This window comes from Chiloscyllium punctatum, chromosome 27 (assembly GCF_047496795.1).
Source record: "Chiloscyllium punctatum isolate Juve2018m chromosome 27, sChiPun1.3, whole genome shotgun sequence".
NCBI classification, from domain to species: Eukaryota; Metazoa; Chordata; class Chondrichthyes; order Orectolobiformes; family Hemiscylliidae; genus Chiloscyllium; species Chiloscyllium punctatum.
In genome coordinates, this window is record NC_092765.1 from 30,661,771 (window position 1) to 30,682,747 (window position 20,977).

The 20,977-nt window shown below is 39.5% G+C and overlaps 1 protein-coding gene across 1 annotated transcript; it reads left to right on the forward strand.

Annotated features, from left to right (window-relative positions):
* The first annotated feature begins 1,951 nt into the window (after positions 1-1,951).
* LOC140453621 (tissue alpha-L-fucosidase-like) lies at positions 1,952-20,540 on the forward strand. The gene is made up of 8 exons (XM_072548477.1): positions 1,952-2,679; positions 8,709-8,843; positions 10,218-10,355; positions 11,213-11,318; positions 12,923-13,123; positions 13,810-13,997; positions 15,527-15,626; positions 19,805-20,540. The coding sequence occupies exons 1-8, from the start codon at positions 2,324-2,326 to the stop codon at positions 19,943-19,945; spliced, it is 1,365 nt and encodes a 454-aa protein (XP_072404578.1). The 5' UTR covers positions 1,952-2,323; the 3' UTR covers positions 19,946-20,540.
* The last annotated feature ends 437 nt before the right edge of the window (positions 20,541-20,977 follow it).

Genomic DNA, 20,977 nt, shown 5'->3' on the forward strand with positions numbered 1-20,977 from the left:
GAGGCATTAATGAGGTACTGTGGGTCATTGGCAGCAGCAAAACTATACTCAATACAATCTGCAACCTTATGACTTGTTAAATGCCAATCTTATCATTACTACCAAGACAGGGAATTAACTCTGGCTCAATTAAGAGTGCAGGAGGATATGCCAGGAGCAGTACAAAGCAGATCTAAAAAATTGTCAACCTGGAAAAGCTACAAAACAGGACAACTTGTGTATTGAAAAGCATAAGCAGGGCTAAAGAATTCCACAGCCAGCAGTCCTTCAATATCTAGTAATGAATGACAGTGAACAATTAAACAATTTACTGGACAGTGAGACTCGACAAATATTACCATCCTCAATTATGGGGGAGCCCAGTAAATCAATAAAAGGGTTAAGGCTCATACATTTGCTAAAATCTTCAGCCAAACATGTCAAGTGGATGATTCATCTTGGCCTCCTTGAGAGGTTCTCAGTATCACAAATACCGGTCTTTAGTCAATTTAATCCACTCTGAATTATATCAAGAAAAAGCTGGGGCAGTGAATACTGTAAGGTCTTTGGGCCCTGTCAGTATTTTGGCAGTACTAAAGTTAACAAATCCAATCCAGTGAATTACAACCACACCAGTCTCTTTTTGATTATCAATAAAGTGATGGCGTGGTCATCAACGGTGCTATCAAGCAACACTTGCTTAGTGATAATCTGGTCACTAATGTGCAGTTTGATTTTACCAGCAACACTCAACCCTGACCTCATTACAGCCTCAGTTCAAACATGGACAAAACAGCTGAATTCGAGAGGCAAGGAAGGGGTGACTGTCCTTGACATCAAGGCAATATTTGATTGTGTGTGGCATAAAGGAGTTCTAACAAAATTGAGTCAAGAGGTGCACTATTTGGAGCCATACCTGATTAAAAAGGAAGATGGTGTAGTTGTTGGAGATCATTCATCTCACCTTCAGAACATCTCTGCAGGAGTTCCACAGGATGCTGTTCTAGGCCCAACCATCTCCAGCTACTTCATCAATCACCATTCCTCCACCTCAAGGTCAAAAGTGAGCATGTTTGCAAATGATTGCCCAACGTTCAACAGATTTTGACCAATATTCAGCACCACTCGCAAGACTCCATTCCCGAAGCAGTCCATGTTCATAAGACTTGGACAATATCCATGTTTTGGCTAATAAGTAACATTCATGCCTCACAAGTGCAACCCAAGGCCACCTTAAATCCAACCTTTTATCACCATCCTGCTCTCAAATCCCTTTCTCAGTGATCAGTACTTGAGGCGAGTCTGTCTTTGGCATTTTGCTTCTGAAGTGAAAAGGTGAACCGAAAATGTCTTGTTAGTCACCTCTACTGTTTTTAATGGCCATTTTTAATAATTACTCATTTAAATTATTGATTTAGTGCTTTGCAAATGCTTTTCTTTTGCCGAAATTCACGTTAGTTTTTTTTATCTTTCCAAAACGTGTTCACCAGAATCCCCGACCCCCGACGGAAAAATGGAAAGTGGGTCATCTACGTGAAAACTTGGTTTTGCCCTCTTGATAGTGTGTTGGTGACATTTATTTGAGTGTGAAGAGACATCGGTTAGATTAAGTAGGCGTAATTTAAATGCAAATATTCCTAGCTTCCTAGTAGATCCACGAAAAAAAATCCTAATTCAATATATATAATATTCGATTCCCCACATTCATAACGTTTTCCAAGTTCTTCATGTTGTACTGTACCTGGCTCCGGATTTCTGAATCACCTCTGCCCACTGATCCGGATCGAAGAACTCTGCGGTAAATGCTGGGGCGAACTGACTGTATTTGAACCCCTCTGGGTAGTTCTCCTTCATAAAGTGCACATACTCGGGCTGGTGCACACCTTCCCAGTTCCACCAGAACCACTGGGAAGGGGAAGGATTTGGAGAAGGAGGGAGTATATGAGGGTATCTATTTTGGGGCTTATGAAGCATGCAACACAGTTAACGTTAGGTTGACTAAAGCGCGGCGACGCCTAGAAATGATATCTTGGGTGAAAATGATACTTCGACAGATGTCTTCACTCACCGACAAAGACGTTTCATCTTTAAGGCTAATTTCTGTCCGATGATCATAATTCGTTGCAAACATTCAATGACGCTAAGCATCGCTAACAAAGAGTGGGGGTGCTTTATAGTTATACTGGGAGCCTGGAAATAGACAAGAGGAACCTACTTATAAAACTTTAATGTTTATTACAGCCGTATTGTAAGCGAAGTTTATATTGAGTGAAATCACGCGAGAGGCAATTTCCGCTTTATTAGAGAAGTGAGGCTTCTTTGGTGAAGATCTATCGTGAAGACGATGGGATTGCAGATTTTAGTGAGTTATATTTGTGTTTTAGGGATCTTCTGGCCAGGGGTTGCTCACAGTCGCCGCTACCAGCCGACCTGGAAGAGTCTGGACAGCAGACCTTTGCCCCCTTGGTACGATGAGAGTAAATTTGGAATATTCATACACTGGGGCGTCTTTTCCGTGCCCAGTTTCGGGAGCGAGTGGTTCTGGTGGAACTGGGAAGGTGTGCACCGGCCCGAGTATGTGAACTTTATGAAGGAGAACTACCCAGAGGGGTTCAAATACAGTCAGTTCGCCCCAGCATTTACCGCAGAGTTCTTCGATCCGGATCAGTGGGCAAAGGTGATTCAGAAATCCGGAGCCAGGTACAGTACAACATGAAGAACCTGGAAAACGTTGTGAATGTGGGGAATCGAATATTAACTGGGGAAGTTTTAGAGAATTGTCGATATTAATCACAACTTCAAACCAAATAAAATGTGCTTGTGAGGCGTTGAAACGCCAGCAGCAGTTTTGTTTTTAGTTGCCCTGGATGTGGTTAACAGCAGCAAGGTCATTATTGCTGCCTACTTCAGTGCTACCGTCCACTTTGGCTGGTAATAATGTGGAGGTGCCAGTGTTGGACTGGGGACACAACGTTACCTTTGTAGGTCATGTGACATTCTAATTACGACATTGAGTAATGTGACACACGGTCACATGATACCAACAAATGTAAATCTTCCAGCCAACATTGCCCCAGTTGTATGCAGTTTTTGAATTGTCTTCGTCGTTTCGAGTCCGTTTCTCTTCACTGGCATCGTAGTTTCTTTCTGCGGTGTGAAAACTAAAGCAAATTGGCGTTTTTTCCCAGTAACTTTTGATCCCCTTGACAATCAGAACTTATCTATCTCTTGTTTTTAAATATATTTTTATTGAATTTTTTAAAATATTACAACAAATACAAAACAATACAAAGGAAGGACACCAAAAAATTTAAAAACCCAAACCACCCTCATGTACAAATGTATATATATAAAAAACCCAACTACTTAACTAAATAACTAACAACACACTAATAAATAATAATTCAGCTCTGCTAAAAAAAACACTAACTCTCGAATATCAAGAGCATTAATTTTCACCTATTCATATGTTCGCAGCACCCCCTCCCTGGATATTGGACTCATAACGCCCATTTGTTACAGTGATATAAAAGCCTTTATTAGTGTGGCGGTCAACTCTGTGTCCAGGTATTCCAGAAAGGGCCACCATGTCTCATAGAAATTCTCAATTTTGTGCTGTACCATTCTTGTGAGAAAATTGAAGGGGATATGCTCCATAACAATCTTACAACAACCCAACAGGCCCAAGGGATTTTCGGATACCCAACCTAACAGGGTATTCTTTCTTGTGCAGAAAGTGAGGATGTTAAAAAGTTTGTTTTTATGCGCATCTACAAGGAACACACTGGGCAGGCCAAGAAGAAGAGGTAGCAGGTCCTTCTCCACTCTTAACACCCAATATCCCCCCCATTGCACCCGCCACAATGCTCCAGTATGTTTGAAGCTTATCATAGGGCCAAAGACAATGGGTAAGCATGCCTGTATCAACTTTACACTTGGGACGTGTTGAAGATACCCCCGCTTTAAATTTTGACAAACGATCTGGAGCCAAGTGGATCCCCTGTGGAGAATCTCCAACTGTAAAGCATGTGTCCTATTGCAAATTGATATCTTTCTTCTGTTTTCCCAAATATCTTCCCATGCTTTTGAGGAGACCTCAATGCCTAGCTCGCTCTCCCACACCCTGCAGAATCAATCAAACTCATCTGAGGGGCCGCCCCCCCCCCCCAGTTGATGATTAAGGTGCTGGCAGAAAGTGTACTCTTAGCACTGAGCAGCCTCCTCTCTATGTCGGATTTGTAGGGATCAGTCAAAAGTGTAGTCTTTTTTGAATAAAATCCCTATCTTGAAAAATACGAAAGAGGTCCCTGCTAGATAGCTTTTATTTCCATGCTAACTGATCATAGGACATCATTGCATCTCCCTCAAATAAATCACCCATGCAAGACACACCCCTAGCTGCCCAATGTTTGAATCCTAAATCCATCATCCCCATTTGAAAGCCTGGCATACAGGTATAAAAAAGGATATGTTGCCAATATTGCCTTTCCTCTTCTGAATTGCCCTCCATGCTTTAACAGTATTAATAACTATTGGGTTATGGCAATATTCCTTAACTGTCCTCATTTTGTCCAAAAACAGCAAGCTAGAAAGGGGGCACCTTGCCTGAGAAGTTTTAATATCTAACCATATTGAAAAAGGGTCCCCACAAGCCCAATCACTCACATAAGATAAAAGCAAGCTCAGTTGATAGTTTCTAACATCCAGGACATCCACTCCTCTTGAATTACATTAAGCAGCCTCCTAATATTATTGAAGGAACTGCGGCCCTTTATGAAGCCCGTCTGGTGTTCTTATCAATAGAAGGTAACACAATCTCCAGGTTTAATGCAAGAGTTTTGGAGAAGATTTTAAAGTCCACATTTAAGAGTGAAACAGGCCTGTAAGAAGCACAGTTCTCCGGGACCTTCCCTTTTTTAAGAATAAGTTAAATATTGGCCTCTCTTAGAGATGGCAGGAGACAATCATGACTGTACAAGTCATTGAACATGTTGAGCATCGGGTCTGACAATATGTTTACAAATTTCTTATAGAATTTGCTGGGAAGTCCAATAGGACCGGCATCTTTCCACTCTGAAGCTGCTTCATTGCCTCCTGCACCTCTTGCTCTGATAAGGGGACATTGAGAAAGGACTCTTGTTCGGGGGTCACACCCAGCAGCTCCAGATCCTTGAAAAAGGACTCCATTTTGGCCTGCTCCTTCTCACAACCCTCAGATTGGTATAATTCAGAGTAAAATCTCTGGAACACCACATTAATCTTTTTGGAATCACATGTTAGGTTCCCAGACCCTTGTCTAATCAACGTAATGGCTTGAGGGATACTCCTTTTCCTGGTGAGATATGTCTAGGTACTTGCCCGGCTTGTCACCATGCTCATATAACCTTTGTTTTGTGAAAGTAAGCTCCTTCTTTGTTGTCTGTGTGAGCACAGAATTTAATGCAGACCGCAGCGCCGTAATCCTCTGTAGCTTGGCCAACGAGGGCCTGACAAAGTAAGCCTTCTTGGCTGCTTTCAACCATCCTTCGAGGAGACACTGCTGCTCACCCTTTTGCTGCTTCCTACTGGCATAGTAGGAAATACTAACCCCCTGGCATAGGCCTTAGCAGTTTCCCAAAGGACAGATGGGCTACTAATCGCGCCTGAGTTAATGTCTAGGAATGGCCAAAATTCCTTAGAGAAGTACTCCACAAACTTATTATCCTTAAGGATAAAGGGATCCTTTGGCAGTGCCTACTGCCCACTACAGTGTCCTTAATCTTAACCAACAGGTGTACTGGAGCGTGATCGGAGATGGTAATATTATCAATTGTACCAAGTCCAGGGTTGCCATGTGTGTCAGAAAAAAAAATCCTGGTGTGACATCTGTGTGGATTGGTAAAAAACATAAAATCCCTGTCTGTAGGGTGGAGATGCCTCCAGACATTCACCAATCCTAACTCCATACACAGATCCATGAATTGTTTAGTTTGTACAGACGGTATCAGTGGGCTTTTGGGCAACCTGTCTACCATGAGATCCATAAGACAATTAAAATCTCCCCCTATAATGATATGTCGGGACTCGAGACTGATCAATTTAGAGATCTATCAGAAATTTTAAGGGATGGGCCTGAGGGCAATAGACATTTAAAACACCATATTCTTCCTCATTTATCAGGACTTTGAGAATTACAAATCTCCCGTGTATGTCTTTAACATACTTGAGTAACTTAAATGGGAGATTCCTCTGAACCAATATCGCCACTCTCCTACTTCTGGTATTAAAAGATGAAAAGTAAACCCGATCAAAACCATTCTGTTGTAGTTTCAAAGGCTGCCTATCATCCAAGTGTGTCCCATAATAAAGCAATATCCCTCTTTTCCTTTCTAAGACTCGAGAATTCCTTCTTCCTCTTAATTGGTGAATGACTCCCCTTGATGTACCAAGTACACCATTTAATCAAGTAAATTGCCATAACCTTCTGCAGTAATATTTCGATTCTAGAGAGGAGGAACTCAAATTACAAATTGCTGAGTGTTACTGTCCGAAAATTCATCAAACATAAAAACTACATAAACTAAACCCACTCCAGTTAACAAACCTATAAAGCTACCAAAGATTATATACAACAAAAATGAAAAAAACAAACCAACATATAAAGCACTGTGGCACTGAATAGGGGAATTCACCCCCTGCCCAAACGGGGCATCTACACATCCCAGACCCAACTTCCCATCCCGCTGCCAATACTGCAACCAGGGCATTTAACTACCTGAACCGGGCATAAACTGCCTGTAATTAGGAATTTAGCCATCCCAACCATTACCACCTCCTCCCCCCCACCCCTCCCCAGCTAGAGCTGCACTGCAAACACTAGCAGAAAAGAAAGAAAATACACCATGAAATCACAATGTGAACAAAGAAATTTTGAATGAAAATAAAGGGAAGTACTCCACCCATCCTTTGGTATGACTTAACTTAGGAATTGAAAGTACACATTCCAACCTTTCCCGAACATAGTTTAGACCAGATTATTACCAATTTAAAAAAATAGGGAAAGAAAGCCCCGAATGGCCTTCTTTTCTTTTTGAGGAAAATCAGAGACACACCCAAACAACACTACTATTTGTACATACTAAATTGTTCATATTAAGTTCATTTGTCCACAGCGTTTCTTGCCTTCTCCGACACGTCAAAAAGATGTACAGATCCATCTAAGGTGATCTGAGCACTGCTGGATACCTCAGACAGTACTGGATCCCAAGCTCCCTCAGTCTTCTCTTGACGCTGTCATAGGATTTTCTTTTCCGGATCACTGCCGCTGAGAAGTCTTGGAAGAACATGATCTTAGAGCCCTCGAAAACTAGGGCCTTCAGATCCTTCCCCTGGATTCTGGAAGCTTCCACGATTCTCTCCTTTTCTCTACAGTGATGAAACCGCACCAAGATAGGACGAGGATGTTGGCCCAGACCTGACCTCCGCACCATGACCTGGTGTGCCCTCTCAATTTTCAAGCTTCTCATTCTAGCTTCCAAATTAAGGAATTTCGGCAACCAGTCCTCAATAAATTCCAGCGGCTGCTCACTTTCCTTACCCTCTGGCAGACCAACAATCCAAATTTCTTTTCTCCTGTCCCCTGTTGTGGGGATAAAATTATTTTCTTTGTAAATACATTGTGCATTTATCCATCATTTTTATATATCATTAAAATGAAGTGTTCTATCAATCAAAGCTTTGCGTCTTATCACAGTACCCACAATGTTCTTTACTAAGTTCATACATCTGTGATGTTTTCTCAGAAAAATATTTGTGACACTTTGCAAAATTGTTTTGATTCTTTATTGGATTGTAGGCAAATAGTATTGTCATCTATTCTCACATCCTCATTGATGGTGTGGTACATTCTATGAGCATAGTCCCCTTCATTGCAACTGTTTGCAAATTCATGATGAAGGGCTTTTGCCCGAAACGTCGATTTCGCTGCTCGTTGGATTCTTGTGCTCTTCCAGCACCACTAATCCAGTGTTTGCAAATTCAGTTTCAGTGACCAAGATAGCTTTTGAAATCACATGAGAACTTTTCATTTACTGCATACTTGCTGCAGATTTGTTGTTGTGCATTATAAATTTATTTATAATACCAGAACCACTTTGGACGTATTTCCCTGTTTCTTAATGTCACTTAAACGCTCTGAGAGAAAATATTGTCAGAAGAAAATCTTTTACAATACCTGTCAAAAGCCAAACACACAATTTGAATAGAAGGTAAAGCATCAATCTGTGGAAAGTATTCTTTTAAGACCCCTGCTTCTCATAAGCTGACTATGCTTTGAAATAATCCAGACCTGTTCGCTGCCATTTGAAGATGGCCCTGTGATATAATCAAAGGTTATTAATTAACCTTGTAATATTCTAGGGACCTGCATTTGAATCCCACCATGGCAGAAAGTGAAATTTAATTCAACAAAATTGGAATTAAGAGTCTATCGATGACTATGAAACTGTTGTCAGTTGTCAGGAGGAAAGAAAAATCTGGCTCAATAATCATTTTTAAGAAAGAAAATGGGCTGTCTTTACCTGGACTGGCCTATATGTGACTCCAGAGCCATAGCATTGTAACTGCCCTCTGGACAATCAGGAATAGACAACTGACCATTTTATGAATGAATTTTTAAAAAATGTCAGGGACTTTGGTATCAATTTCTATCTGCTTTTTTTCCCTTCTGGTTGGTAATTGTTTTTTCCCAGGTATGTGGTTCTGACGACCAAACACCATGAAGGATTCACAAACTGGGGATCGTCTGTGTCCTGGAACTGGAACTCCATTGACACTGGTCCACATAGAGATTTGGTGGGTGATCTAGCAGTCGCTGTCCGAAAATGGTTTGTATTTAATTTTATGAATTTGTGCAAATTGCAGGATTTTTACAATATCATGAACACACATTGACAATCAAAACCCAAGCTAAACACACAGAATATGAACAGAATAGTGCCAACCCTGGTCAGTGTCTGTTCAATAATAATTTCACAAAACTTTAATTCAAAAATTGTAAATAAAGCCTTAGTGACCAAAATATGTACAAACATCCCTGTGTGGGAAAACCCTGCAGTGGTTAGCACTGCTGCCTCATAGCGCCAGGGACCTGGGTTCGATTCCTGCCTTGAATGACAGGCTGTGTGGAGTTTGCACATTTTCCCTGTGTATGCACGGGTCCCCTCTGGGTGCTGTGGTTTCCTCCCACAATCCAAAAATGTGCCAGCCAGGTGAATTGGCCAATGCTAAGTTAGGTGATAGGTGCATTAGTCATGGATGAATGGGTCTGGGTGGGTTACTCTTTAGAGGACCAGTGTGGACTTGTTGGGCCGAAGGGCCTGTTCCCATACTGTAGGGAATCTAATCTAATATTCAAAAGTCCTTAAGAAGCCTTTATGATTGTTTTGTTTGTATTTTCTATATTTACTGAAATGTCAAAGAAAATGTTAAAAAAATCAATAAAATCAATTGCTAAAATCAATGTCACTTCCTTAATGACAAAGAAAATTTTTAAAAATCAATAAAATCAATTGCTAAAATCAATATCACTTCCTTTCTGTTTCATTTTCTAAATTCAGCTGGAGTATCTCCATAGTGATATTGGGACCAGAAATGGAACTTACCAAAAGTTTAATATTTCCATTTTCAACATCTGAAACTTCAAGTGGCAAATTAATGCAAACATTATATGTCATCAGTTAGAGCAAAAATAGGTGACGTGTTGTTAAGAAAAGTTAATGTTTCATTGCTATTATTTGCTAAATCTGAGTCTTGAAACGCACTTCTGGGGTTGATGGTCTGGCTAGATCATGGAAAGTCATTAAAGGACTCTTGAAAGCCCAATCACTGACTACTTCAATATATTGTCCTTCTCAGCCTTTATCTTCTCCCTCAATACAATTTCAGCAAATGCATCTGAGGTACAACTCTAACTTAGTGTTCCCTTATTGCTGTGTCTCTTGTTCTCCTATACCTGAATTATTTGCAATCTCATAGATTCTCAAATGCTCTGTGAGCCCCAGTTTTGTTTTTAACGCCTCGTGTCTTACCTACCTTGTCCAAAGAATAAGAAGATTGAATGTGTGGTTATTTATACCTAATATAGTTGTTACACTGTTAATTTCACACTGTTAGATACTTTTATCTAATATGTAAAAGTTTTGAAAACTAAGTTATAGTCCATTTTGAAATTTAATATTAACCTTGTTCTTTTGCAACAGGAATTTACATTATGGAGTGTACCATTCTCTATTTGAGTGGTTTAATCCTCTTTACTTGTATGACAAAAAGAACAAATTCAAGACCCAGACATTTGTTGTGGATAAAACATTGCCAGAACTGTATGATCTAGTCATGAGGTAATGGAATATGGTGATTCTTGCAACATCTCAACACATTGTACACTCACTTCTTGTTATATGGGATTTGCCACCCACAGGTCCATGTATTTGCAAGATCGGCCCCAGACCTTACCTATTTGTTTTCTTTAAAGTCATACAGTCTGATTACATGGTAGTGATATCCTCATCTTCTATCGTGGAAGTCCATGCACCGAGCCCCTATGGATGCTGAGATTGCTGTGAATGTCAATACTTTGTGCTTATTTAATTCACTTCACTGTTTTCACTATGGAGACCCAAAAGTACTTCAAATCCTGTGATGATCTGTTTAAATCTGTTTAAATCATGAGCAGAGAGTGAGAAAGTATATTAAGTTATGGTCAGTTTTTTCAGGCAGAATCCATTCTAAAATTGACAACAGTTATTCAGTGCATCACCTCAATTGAAAGATCACAGTGTTGCCCCCATTAAGTAAACTTGGCTGTAAAGTATGTGATGTGAATCTAGTGGGTGAAAGCATCACTGCTACTGAAAAAACAGAATAATTTCAGATCCAAAATGTGATGCTTGTACAATAATATTTCACAGGATTCTGGCTAATGTGTAGTTTTTTCTTGTTAGTTTTACTGTTCAGGTTAGACACAAAATGATGACACAAACACCCAATCTCTAATCTTGTATTACAAACACAATAAGTTTTTTGTATATCTTTTAACTCAAAATATAAAAACTACATTTAAAGTTAGTTAAGGACTTGGACAATGCTCAGAGCCAGTTTTAAAGAAGACTGCTTTTGTCACTGATAAATTGGTATGGTTTACATAATTACACCCTGGAAATAACTGGGAATTTTGTTTAATTTCTTCTTCTGATAGATATAAACCAGATATAATCTGGTCAGATGGAGACTGGGAAGCACCAGATTCCTACTGGAATTCCACTGGATTTCTGGCCTGGCTTTACAATGATAGCCCTGTCAAGGTACTTTGTAATATTCACAAGAACATTATGGCGGATTCTAATTTATTTTAATTTTAATTTGTTATTACCATTGGAATCTGGATTATTTAATGGAATTTATTGATTATTTTCACAGCATATTTGGGACAGTCTTTTTTAAAATTGTCCTGTTTCCCCTTTTGAGCAACACTGCTCTGTCCCATTATCTTATTTCGTTTGTTCTCCCCTCATTGGACTGAAGTTGGCAGTGTTTGTGCCTTCATTTTGCATCTGTCCTGAGTAGTAGATCAAATGAGAGGAGTGAGAAAAAGTTGTACCACGTTAACTAAATGTTAGATTGTGGAATATTATTGTGCAAACACTTCATAACAGAATAGTTTTGTATTCATCATCTTTGTAGCATTGTTCAGCCATTTTGAAATTAGGTATTTGCTTCTGGATCTGGGAATTCTTGGCTACTACTTATGTTAAACATGACCATTCTAGGGCCAGTATTCCTCTCCCAAGTATAGTACAATCTCCATCTTCTGTACATTTAATGAAGTCATTATGTCACAAAAGTAAAATATTCAACCCCAGCCCATCAAGTCCTTGCTGAAATTATGGGTCACTGACAAATATTAATGTAAGGTGAGCACTGTCCCTTGTGGCTGAATTTGGTCAGCTGTGGGTGAACTGGGTTATGAACTGAGATTTCCTAAATTTGTATTATGTTGAGTGAATTGTCCATTTGAAATGATCTCTTGAGCTAAGTGCCCTTCTTATCTCTTTTGATTGTCTTTATATCTGAACTAACTTGGTCATCTAGTGCAGTGCCTTTGTTTTAACTTGGTGTTTTCTCCACATTAGAAATGTTCACTTTGTATCTTTCGGTCTCTTGCAGCATCCATTTATTTTCCTTCTCAGGTATTTTACATTTTAGTGATATGAAGCCAACCTATGTTTTTTTTCTCATTCCATTCTTCTGCGAGCTCTGTAACCTCTGGTCACTATTTTACAAAGAAGGTACTATGATGTGCAAACAGATGATTCCATTCCCACCCCCTGCATGCCCTTAAATCTGTGGAGAAAGAAACCAAATTAACATCACAAGCCAATTACCCTTTGTCAGAATACTGAGTTTTTATGCAAGGTAGAGGAAATGATGGGGGTGTGGAGGGTGGAGAGTGGAGGAAAACTGGGTGGTGGAGGACTGGAGAAAGATACAATAAAGGAAAGTTTCCGATTATGTGGAAGAAGGCAGGAGAGATTAAATGAATAAAGATGATTGTGCATGCACAAAGAGATGGTCATGAAACAAGTAAAGAGACAAAGTGCATCTGGAGGACATGTAAGTGAGAACAGTAGAATCAGCACCTGCTGCGATTCAAAATGTGGGGCAGAAGTCATGATCTAAAATTCTTAACTCAATCTCTCCATCGACATTATTTAAAAAGACAGACGATCTCAATGTTATCTTGTTGCTGTTTTGAGAAGCTTGCTGTGCACCAATTAGCTGTCATTTTTCTTACATTTCAGCAGTCATTACACTTCAAGGGTACTGCACTGGATGGAAGTCTCTTGATGATGCCTTAAGCTTTTGAAAGGTGCTATGTAAATATCTGTTCTATTATCTTTGTTGCTAGGATACAGTTGTAACCAATGACCGCTGGGGAGCTGGCTGTTCCTGTAAACATGGTGGATTCTTCAACTGCGCAGACAAATACAGCCCAGGCAAGCTACAAAACCACAAATGGGAGATGTGCACCTCCATCGACAGAAGATCATGGGGTTATCGGAGAAATATGCATCTGAGTGAAGTGATGGACTTGCCATCAATTATCAGTGTATGTACTTCTGTTAAACAATTATGAACATCGCTAGAATGATAATAAAGTCAAGTGAGGGTGCATTGGAGTTCTGCTGCGATCTTGGCTTGTCAACAAGAGTATTAAAGAGTGAGCCTATTGAGTAGCTAAACCATTTGAACAAGAGGAAGGGTCACAGTTTGTTATCCAGTCTGTGCTAAGATGTTACAGTTGGCCTGTATCTTCCTGAAGTTTGGGAATGGTGCTTTTGATTGCCAACGTACATCCTGCATTGAACATACATTGATGTTGTGTGCAGCTGTGAAGCCTATGTGGTATATATATCATTGATGCTCCATATTAGCACTTGTGTCTGTAATAAAAATCCCTTCTAATTTAGGGACAGAAAAGAGTGTAAGAGATGTATTTGTTTTGGCACGATTTATGTCAAATGTTTAAGGGATTTTGCAAATTGATGGGAAATTATTGTCATTCTTTTATATCAAGATAACTATGTGAAATTAGACTTATTGTTACAGCAGAAAATGAGTTGATGTAGACAATGGTAACACAGTAATTTCCCTGATTTTGCTAGGTGCTGTGGAACAGTTTTAAAAAAAAGATTGTACATGCCTGTTGATTGAGGCCATGGATTAAAATGGGAGCTTGTCTTATTGACTGCATTACACAATTATTTCATCTCATCACTGTTCTTTCTCTGACAGACTTTGCTGACAACAGTCTCTTATGGAGGAAACTTGTTGCTTAATATTGGTCCTACCAAAGATGGTACTATCCCTGTAATTTTCCAGGAAAGATTGGAAGGCCTGGGACAATGGCTAAGTGTTAATGGTGAAGCAATATATGCATCAAAACCATGGCGAGTTCAGAAGGAGAACTCTACAGCTGTATGGTAATGCCTGTTAGAGTTAAATATAAACAATTGTTTTTCTTCCCTTCACTCTATTTCCACATTCTTCACTGTTACCTTAGTTTATGCTTAAAGTCAAAGCAAGAAGCTGAAAATAACTTGGATGTCTTTGATTTTGCTGATATGCAGACTGGGCCATTAAGATTGTGGATATTAAACAGAAGAAAAACCTTAGAGGGAAACCTTTCAATTGTGATTCCTGTTACAGGGTGTGGTGCTCTAATGTGACAGTTGTGTTCCTCGTGCTAAAAAAAATCACTCTAAGGAAAACCAGCATAGAAAGTCACATTGTAGAAGATCGCGACAGAAAATCGCTATACCCATTCAGTAGAAAGTTCACGTTATCCAAACAGCGCCCATAATTCGTCAATCGCGGTATAACTTATTTGTGTTGACAAACACATATTACACCAGAATTGAGATTTTGGAGAAGGTTTGTAGCTTAGGTTGTGGATCAGGTAGTAAGTTTGCTCGTTGAGCTGATGGATTTGTTCTCCGACGTTTCACCACCATGCTAGGTAACATCATCAGTAGGTGTTCTGTCCCACTTGCTATTTATCTGTCTCGGTTTGTTGTGGTAGGTGATATCATTTCTGGTTCAGTTTCTCAGAGCTTGGTAAATGGGGTCCAAATCTATATGTTTGTTAATGGAGTTCCAGTTTGAATGCCAGGCCTCGAGGAATTCCCGTGAGCGTCTTTGTTTAGCCTGTCTCAGGATGGATGTATTGTCCTAGTCAAACTGGTATCCCTCTTCACTTGTGTGTATGGATACCAGTGATAGTTGGTCATGTCTTTTGGTGGCTTATGGTGCTCATGTATCCTGTTAGCTACCAGGATAGACAGCAGAACAGAATACAATGCTTCACCAGAGGCTCACTGATAATGTTAGCATGGTGATGAAACATCTGAGAACAAATCCACCAGTTCAGCGAGCAAACTTGTAGTCTGTTATACCAGAATGACCTGTATTTTCCTATACGACGACCTATGACAATGTTGAGTTCTGTAGTTGCTGTATCTATGTGCAATTGCAAAACACTAGTTTGGTGGAAGTGATGTGACATCAATGGTTTCACTAAGATTTCACTTCTCACTATTGTATCAAAGTTCAGATGTATCTGCCCCAGTTTCAGAAGTCATGTTTCCATGAGACTCTGTCATTAAAGATCTGAAAAACAACATTTTGAGCTCAGTAGTGCCTGTAACTTTGAAAAATATTTAGTGTTATTGCATGATTGTGTAAAGCTGAATCTAATAGAATTCTAAATAATTTATTGAAACCAATTTATAGTGTCAATAGAGGCGAAACAAAAAAATGTCAACTTAAAAAGTTCTGACATCATTTTCTGGGTAGTTTCTTGTGAATTGTATAATCAACAAATCAATCAGATGACAGGCCACACTTGCAGAAATATTAAAATGTGGCAACTCTGCTTTTTTCAAAATTCATTTTTTTCTGCCTCTGCTTTTAGTTTAGTGTTTACCTTATTGTGTTGTTCCTTTGCATCCAGGTATACTAGTAAGGGATCGTCCATTTATGCAATGTTCATAAAGTGGCCCACTGATAATACATTAAAACTGGAATCTCCAATCAGCTCATCGAGCACCAAAGTAAGTGCTTAAGACTTGTTTCTTTCTTCCTGTGTGTGCTTTCTAGCCTTCATTTGACTTGTTCACCATTCTCTCCTTTGGAACCAAATTGGTTCTGGACAACAGGGAGAAAGTGAGGACTGCAGATGCTGGAGAGTGTGGCGCTGGAAAAGTGCAGCAGGTCAGGCAGCATCTGAGGAGCAGGAGAATCGACGATTCGGGCATAAGCCCTTCATTAGGAATGCCTGAATCATCGATTCTCCTGCTCCTCAGATGCTGCCTGACCTGCTGTGCTTTTCTAGCACTACACTCTTGAGACTGGTTCTGGACAACAGTCTTATCCATGACTATTGATAGTCCTATGGACCTATTAGGCCAACTCATTCTTAAACTCCTATGCACACCATTCAGACAAACATAGGTGTTGTGGGTGGAGAAATAAACATTAAGGAAACACAGTTCATTAGCAATAGTCTACAGAATTTGATGAGGTGTCAATCTTATTTCTAAGTTATTTCAGTTGTTTACTGCAGTCACAAGGCCATTGGGCACACTAATTATTCAGTGTCTTAATCATTGGTTGATGGCAATAGCTTATAGCGAATGGTGATTAAATTCCATCCATCTGCCATCCAGTGTGTTCTATAATGACCTTGGTTAAGAAACACCTTGACTATTAAAACTTTGCTTTCATATTCTTTCATCTCCATCAGTCTCGTAACTCAGATATCTCATTCCTCCAATTTTGGCCTCTTTAATATCCCCAATATTAATTACATCACTATTGGTGGCTGTAAATTCAGCTTCAAGACTCTAAGCTCTGAAATACCCTTCCTAAACCTCTCCATTTCTCTAACTCTTTTTTTCTCCTTGATCATGATTCTTAAAACCTTCGTCTTTAGTCAAGCTTTCAGTCATCTCCCATCATATCCTTCAGTGACTCATGAAATCTTGCTTCATAATGCTCTTCTGAAACACCTTGGGGCCATATATTACATATAAATACATGTTGCTGTTAACTCCAGCTTTCTAATATTTTGTTAACTGATTGCATGCCTTTTGGAATTTGCACATTTCTTATAACTACCAAAATATTTAGTTTATTTTACTTTAAGAATTTTTAAAATAATGTTTTTACCTTCTCTTCTGAGACAATGGGTATTCCAGCCTGAAATCTCCCTCCTAATTATTTTCTGCAGGGATATCTCTTTGCTTTATCCCTGCTCCCTAGCCCATACCTCAAACCCATCTTGCACTGGCAATAAAAACTATAAAGGAATAGTTTAATTATTCTGCTACCTCTGTCCTCAGTCAAAATGCCTACCTTCCGCTGTTGTTGTCTGATCCAGTATCTGTTTAATTATATCAGAGAAAGAGAGGGTTAAAGAATAGTTTGCTATCGCCTATTGTATTTTCTTTCCTATTCATCTCCTGTTTTCTGTTTCTTATCCTTTAATTGTTTGATTTTCTAGTTCTTTTGCATTTTTCCTTATTCCATTTCTGTATATTTCTGAATTATACATATACTTCTATTTCCTGATAATTTCTGTGACATCCCTTTTCATTCAAGTTCCATCTTTGTTAGGAAGATTAAAATCTGCTATCATCACAATAAAGGCTATATTACTAATCTTTATGACCTCTTGAGACAGTACATCCACCTCCATTTTATTGGAGGTACGGTCAGCTCAGTTGGCTGGATGGTGGGCTACAATACAGTTATATAAATGATATGAATGTGAATATAGGCGGTCTAGTTAGTAAGTTTGCAGATGACACAAAAATTGGAGGTGTAGTGAACAGCGAAGAAGGTTACCTCAGAGTACAATGGGATCTTGGTCAGATGGACCAATGGGCTGAGGAGTGGCAGATGGAGTTTAATTTAGATAAATGTAAGGTGCTGCATTTTGGAAAGGCAAATCAGAGCAGGACTTATACACTTAATGGGAATATCCTGAGAAGTGTTGTTGAACAAAGAAGCCTTGGAGTGCAGGTTCAGAATTCCTTGAAAGTGGAGTCTTAGGTAGATAGGATAGTGAAGAAGGCATTTGGTATGCTTTCCTTTATTGAACAGAGCAGTGAGCACAGGAGTTGGGAGGTCATGTTGCGGCTGTATAGGACATTGGTTGGGCCACCTTTGGAATATTGTGTGCAATTCTGGTCTCCCTTCTATCAGAAGCACGTTGTGAAACTTGAAAGGGTTCAGAAAAGATTCGCAAGGATGTTGCCAGGGTTGGAGGACTTGAGCTACAGGGAAAAGTTCAATAGGCTGTGGCTGTTTTCCCTGGCGTGTCGGAGGTTGAGAGGTGACTTTATAGAGGTTTATAAAATCATAAGAGGCATGAATTGGGTAAATAGACAAGGTCTTTTCTCTGGGATGCTGAAGTCCAGAACTAGAGGGCATAGGTTCAGGGTGAGAGGTGAGAAATTTAGAAGGACCTTAGGAGCAATGTTTTCATGCAGAGGGTGGTGTGTGTATGGAATGAGCTGCCAGAGGAAGTGGTGGAGGCTGGTACAATTACAATGTTTGAAAAGCATCTGGATGGGTATATGAATGGGAAGGGTTTAGAGCGATATGGGCCAAGTGCTGGCAAATAGGACTAGATTAGGTTAGGATATCTGGTTGGTATGGACGAGTTGGACCAAAGGGTCTGTTTCCTTGCTGTGCCTCTCTATAATATCAACAGTATGGGTTCAATTCCTATGCTAGTTGAGGTCACCATGAAGGCATTGCTGCTTGCTTGAGGTGTGTTGACCCTTTGTATAAAGTCAACACGAGTTTATCCCTCTCCCTAATGAGAGCAGCCATGGTATTTTCATTTCACTTCCATTTTATTGTGGGTGCCTTGTATCATTATTCCTGTATTCCAGATCCACCCTGAAAAAAATGGTAACTTCCAGTTCTTTCATCTCTGTAAGCTTCCTGGTTGTATATGCTATTCCATAGACCTTCTTTTCTTCTCTATGATCTCTAAAGCCTGCATAAACAAATCTGAAGATCGGCTGTGATTTACTTGGTACCACACTTGCCTCTGAAACACAAGGCTGCAGTTTCAAATCCCACTCCAAGTTTTGAGCATAAAATACAAGGTGAACACTTCAGCAGCAGTGCTGAGGGAGCATTATATCATCAGATGTCTCATTCCCCAAAGATTTTATATAAGAGTAATTGTCAAAGTCCTATCCAATATATACCTCTCAACCAACATCACAAAAAATAAATTATCTCAGCATCATCATACTGGTTAATGAGAATTGCTGATTGTAACTTGGCTGCTGTATTTCCCACTTTACAGGAGTAAGTACACCTTTTTTAAAAAAAACATTGGTTGTAAAAAGCACTTTAAGATAGCCAAAGGTCATGTAAAGCACTTTTTTCTTCCATGTTCATTCACATTGCTTTTAACCAGGTTTCAGTAATTCAACAAATTCCTTTCTGCCTCCACCTCTAGTTCTTCTAACATTTTTATGCTTAGTACAGTTTTGCAGTGCAATCATTACAGATGAATAAGATTTGATAGATCCATTCATGGAAGAGATTTCCAATTCAAGCATGGCCATGGTGCTTCTCCTGTTTCATGGTCCCTTATTCTTGCCTCTCCATCCGCTCATATCCTTCAAGTGTGCAGCATTCAGTTAGTGAGGGAGAACAGTTTTATGTTAAACTGAGGGCAGAGGAGTAGTTATCTGTCCTGTATGAATGCAACTAAAACAATGTTAAATCATGTCCAGAATCTGGGAAAAATCATACAGGGAAATAAGAAATGTAAAGTCTCACACACCTTACCTTATCTTCATTCCACTAAGCTCAGGTTAAAATATTTCTTTGACCATAAGGGAGAATGTGCTCTGAAAACAGCATTTGGAAACCTTAAGTAGGGTGATCCTTGTATGGGAGAACAGCCAAGACCAGATGCAAACCACAACACCAAGAATGCAGCCTGGCTGATTTTTGATTTTGTTAAGGCCACGTGTATTTGTTTGTAAGCAAGAGGTGTTGCTGCCTGAGACTTGGCTCCACCTGAAAGTATGGACTCTGGTGATTAGCACCATTTTGTACCCCCACTCCTGGGCCTGAATTCAACTTGTTAATGCTGGGTAAGATAACTTGTACCAAATGAATTGTACTAGTCTGAGGAAGCAACAGGCTTGGTGTATTGTTAGTTTTCGTGTTTTATGTCCTTGTGTTGTCTCTCTAGGTGACAATGCTGGGAATCCCAACACCCCTGAAATGGAAGGCTTCTTCACCAAAAGGCATTCTTGTATTTCTGTCCTCTGTTTCCATGTTCGCTCTCCCCTCAGAAGATGGTTGGACAGTGAAACTGGAAGGAGTTTCATAATCAAGAAATGTTATCAATTTAATTGAGAATGTCCTTCAAAGCAGCTTATTGCTTCCTTTTATAAGTATCAATCAAAGGATTTGACGGTGCCAGGAGGATGGATTTAAAAACTATGTTGAGAAGGTGATTACACAGGTGGCAAATTGATTAAATTTGACTCCATGTTTTGGGGTACTTTCAATGAATGCTTGTATCTGAGATTACTTTATTTTGGAACTTCCTGTATTGAGACTTTCTTGGACTATGTTTTGATTTTATTTTCAGGGGCTCCTTTTCAGCTTTTCACTAACGTCTTTGCTAGGATATGCAGTCATGTAGTAACAATATCTTCCAGTTTGTGTTGCTTCTCTTTCTTAAAGTGTTCGTCTCCAGTTATGTAAGGTAATGTTGTACAACTTGATGGTTCTGAAAGAGTTGATGTTGAAGCTGTATCAAGCTCCTTTTTGGGAGGAGAAAAACAACTAAACATGATCTCTCAATTGGTCCAGATATGTCATCACTGGCTTTTAATAAGTCTTTATAATTACGTCTAATTGGTCAAAGTAACTCAGTGTATCATACAATAAACTACATATTATGTAAATCAAGTGCCTCATTATTAGAAGTCAGGAGTGATTTATCCCCATCACTGCTACTTAAATGGGCCCAAAGACTCAATAACATTATATACTAGTGGGCACTGCAGGTGCTGGAGTATATCATCATCCCAAACAATTTTTTTTTGCTTAAGTTTCCATTCACCTTTTGTAAGTCTTTGTTAACGATTTAGTGGTGTTTCTGTTGCAGTGCTGTATGAGGGACTGATAAACCATCTGTTAGCTTGACATTTAAAAGAACAGAGAGGAGGATTACAGACCTGCTGTGGTAGATTCTCTGGACCAGAAGGTCAGGTGAAGATCTGAGTTTAAGCCTGACCTGCCCCAGATGTGTAATAATGTAACAAAAACAAATTGCTGGAGAAACTCAGCAGTTATGGCAGCACTTGCAGAGAGAAAGAGTTGAAAAATATGACCCCAGAAAGGCACAGCTGGT

Bases quoted from the DNA above. Each gene is read 5' to 3' on its own strand.
- LOC140453621 (XM_072548477.1), top strand. From the start codon at position 2,324: ATGGGATTGCAGATTTTAGTGAGTTATATTTGTGTTTTAGGGATCTTC. The intron at 13,124-13,809 runs GTATGTACTTCT...TTTCTCTGACAG, and splicing joins ACTTGCCATCAATTATCAGT to ACTTTGCTGACAACAGTCTC. The intron at 15,627-19,804 runs GTAAGTGCTTAA...TTGTCTCTCTAG, and splicing joins TCAGCTCATCGAGCACCAAA to GTGACAATGCTGGGAATCCC.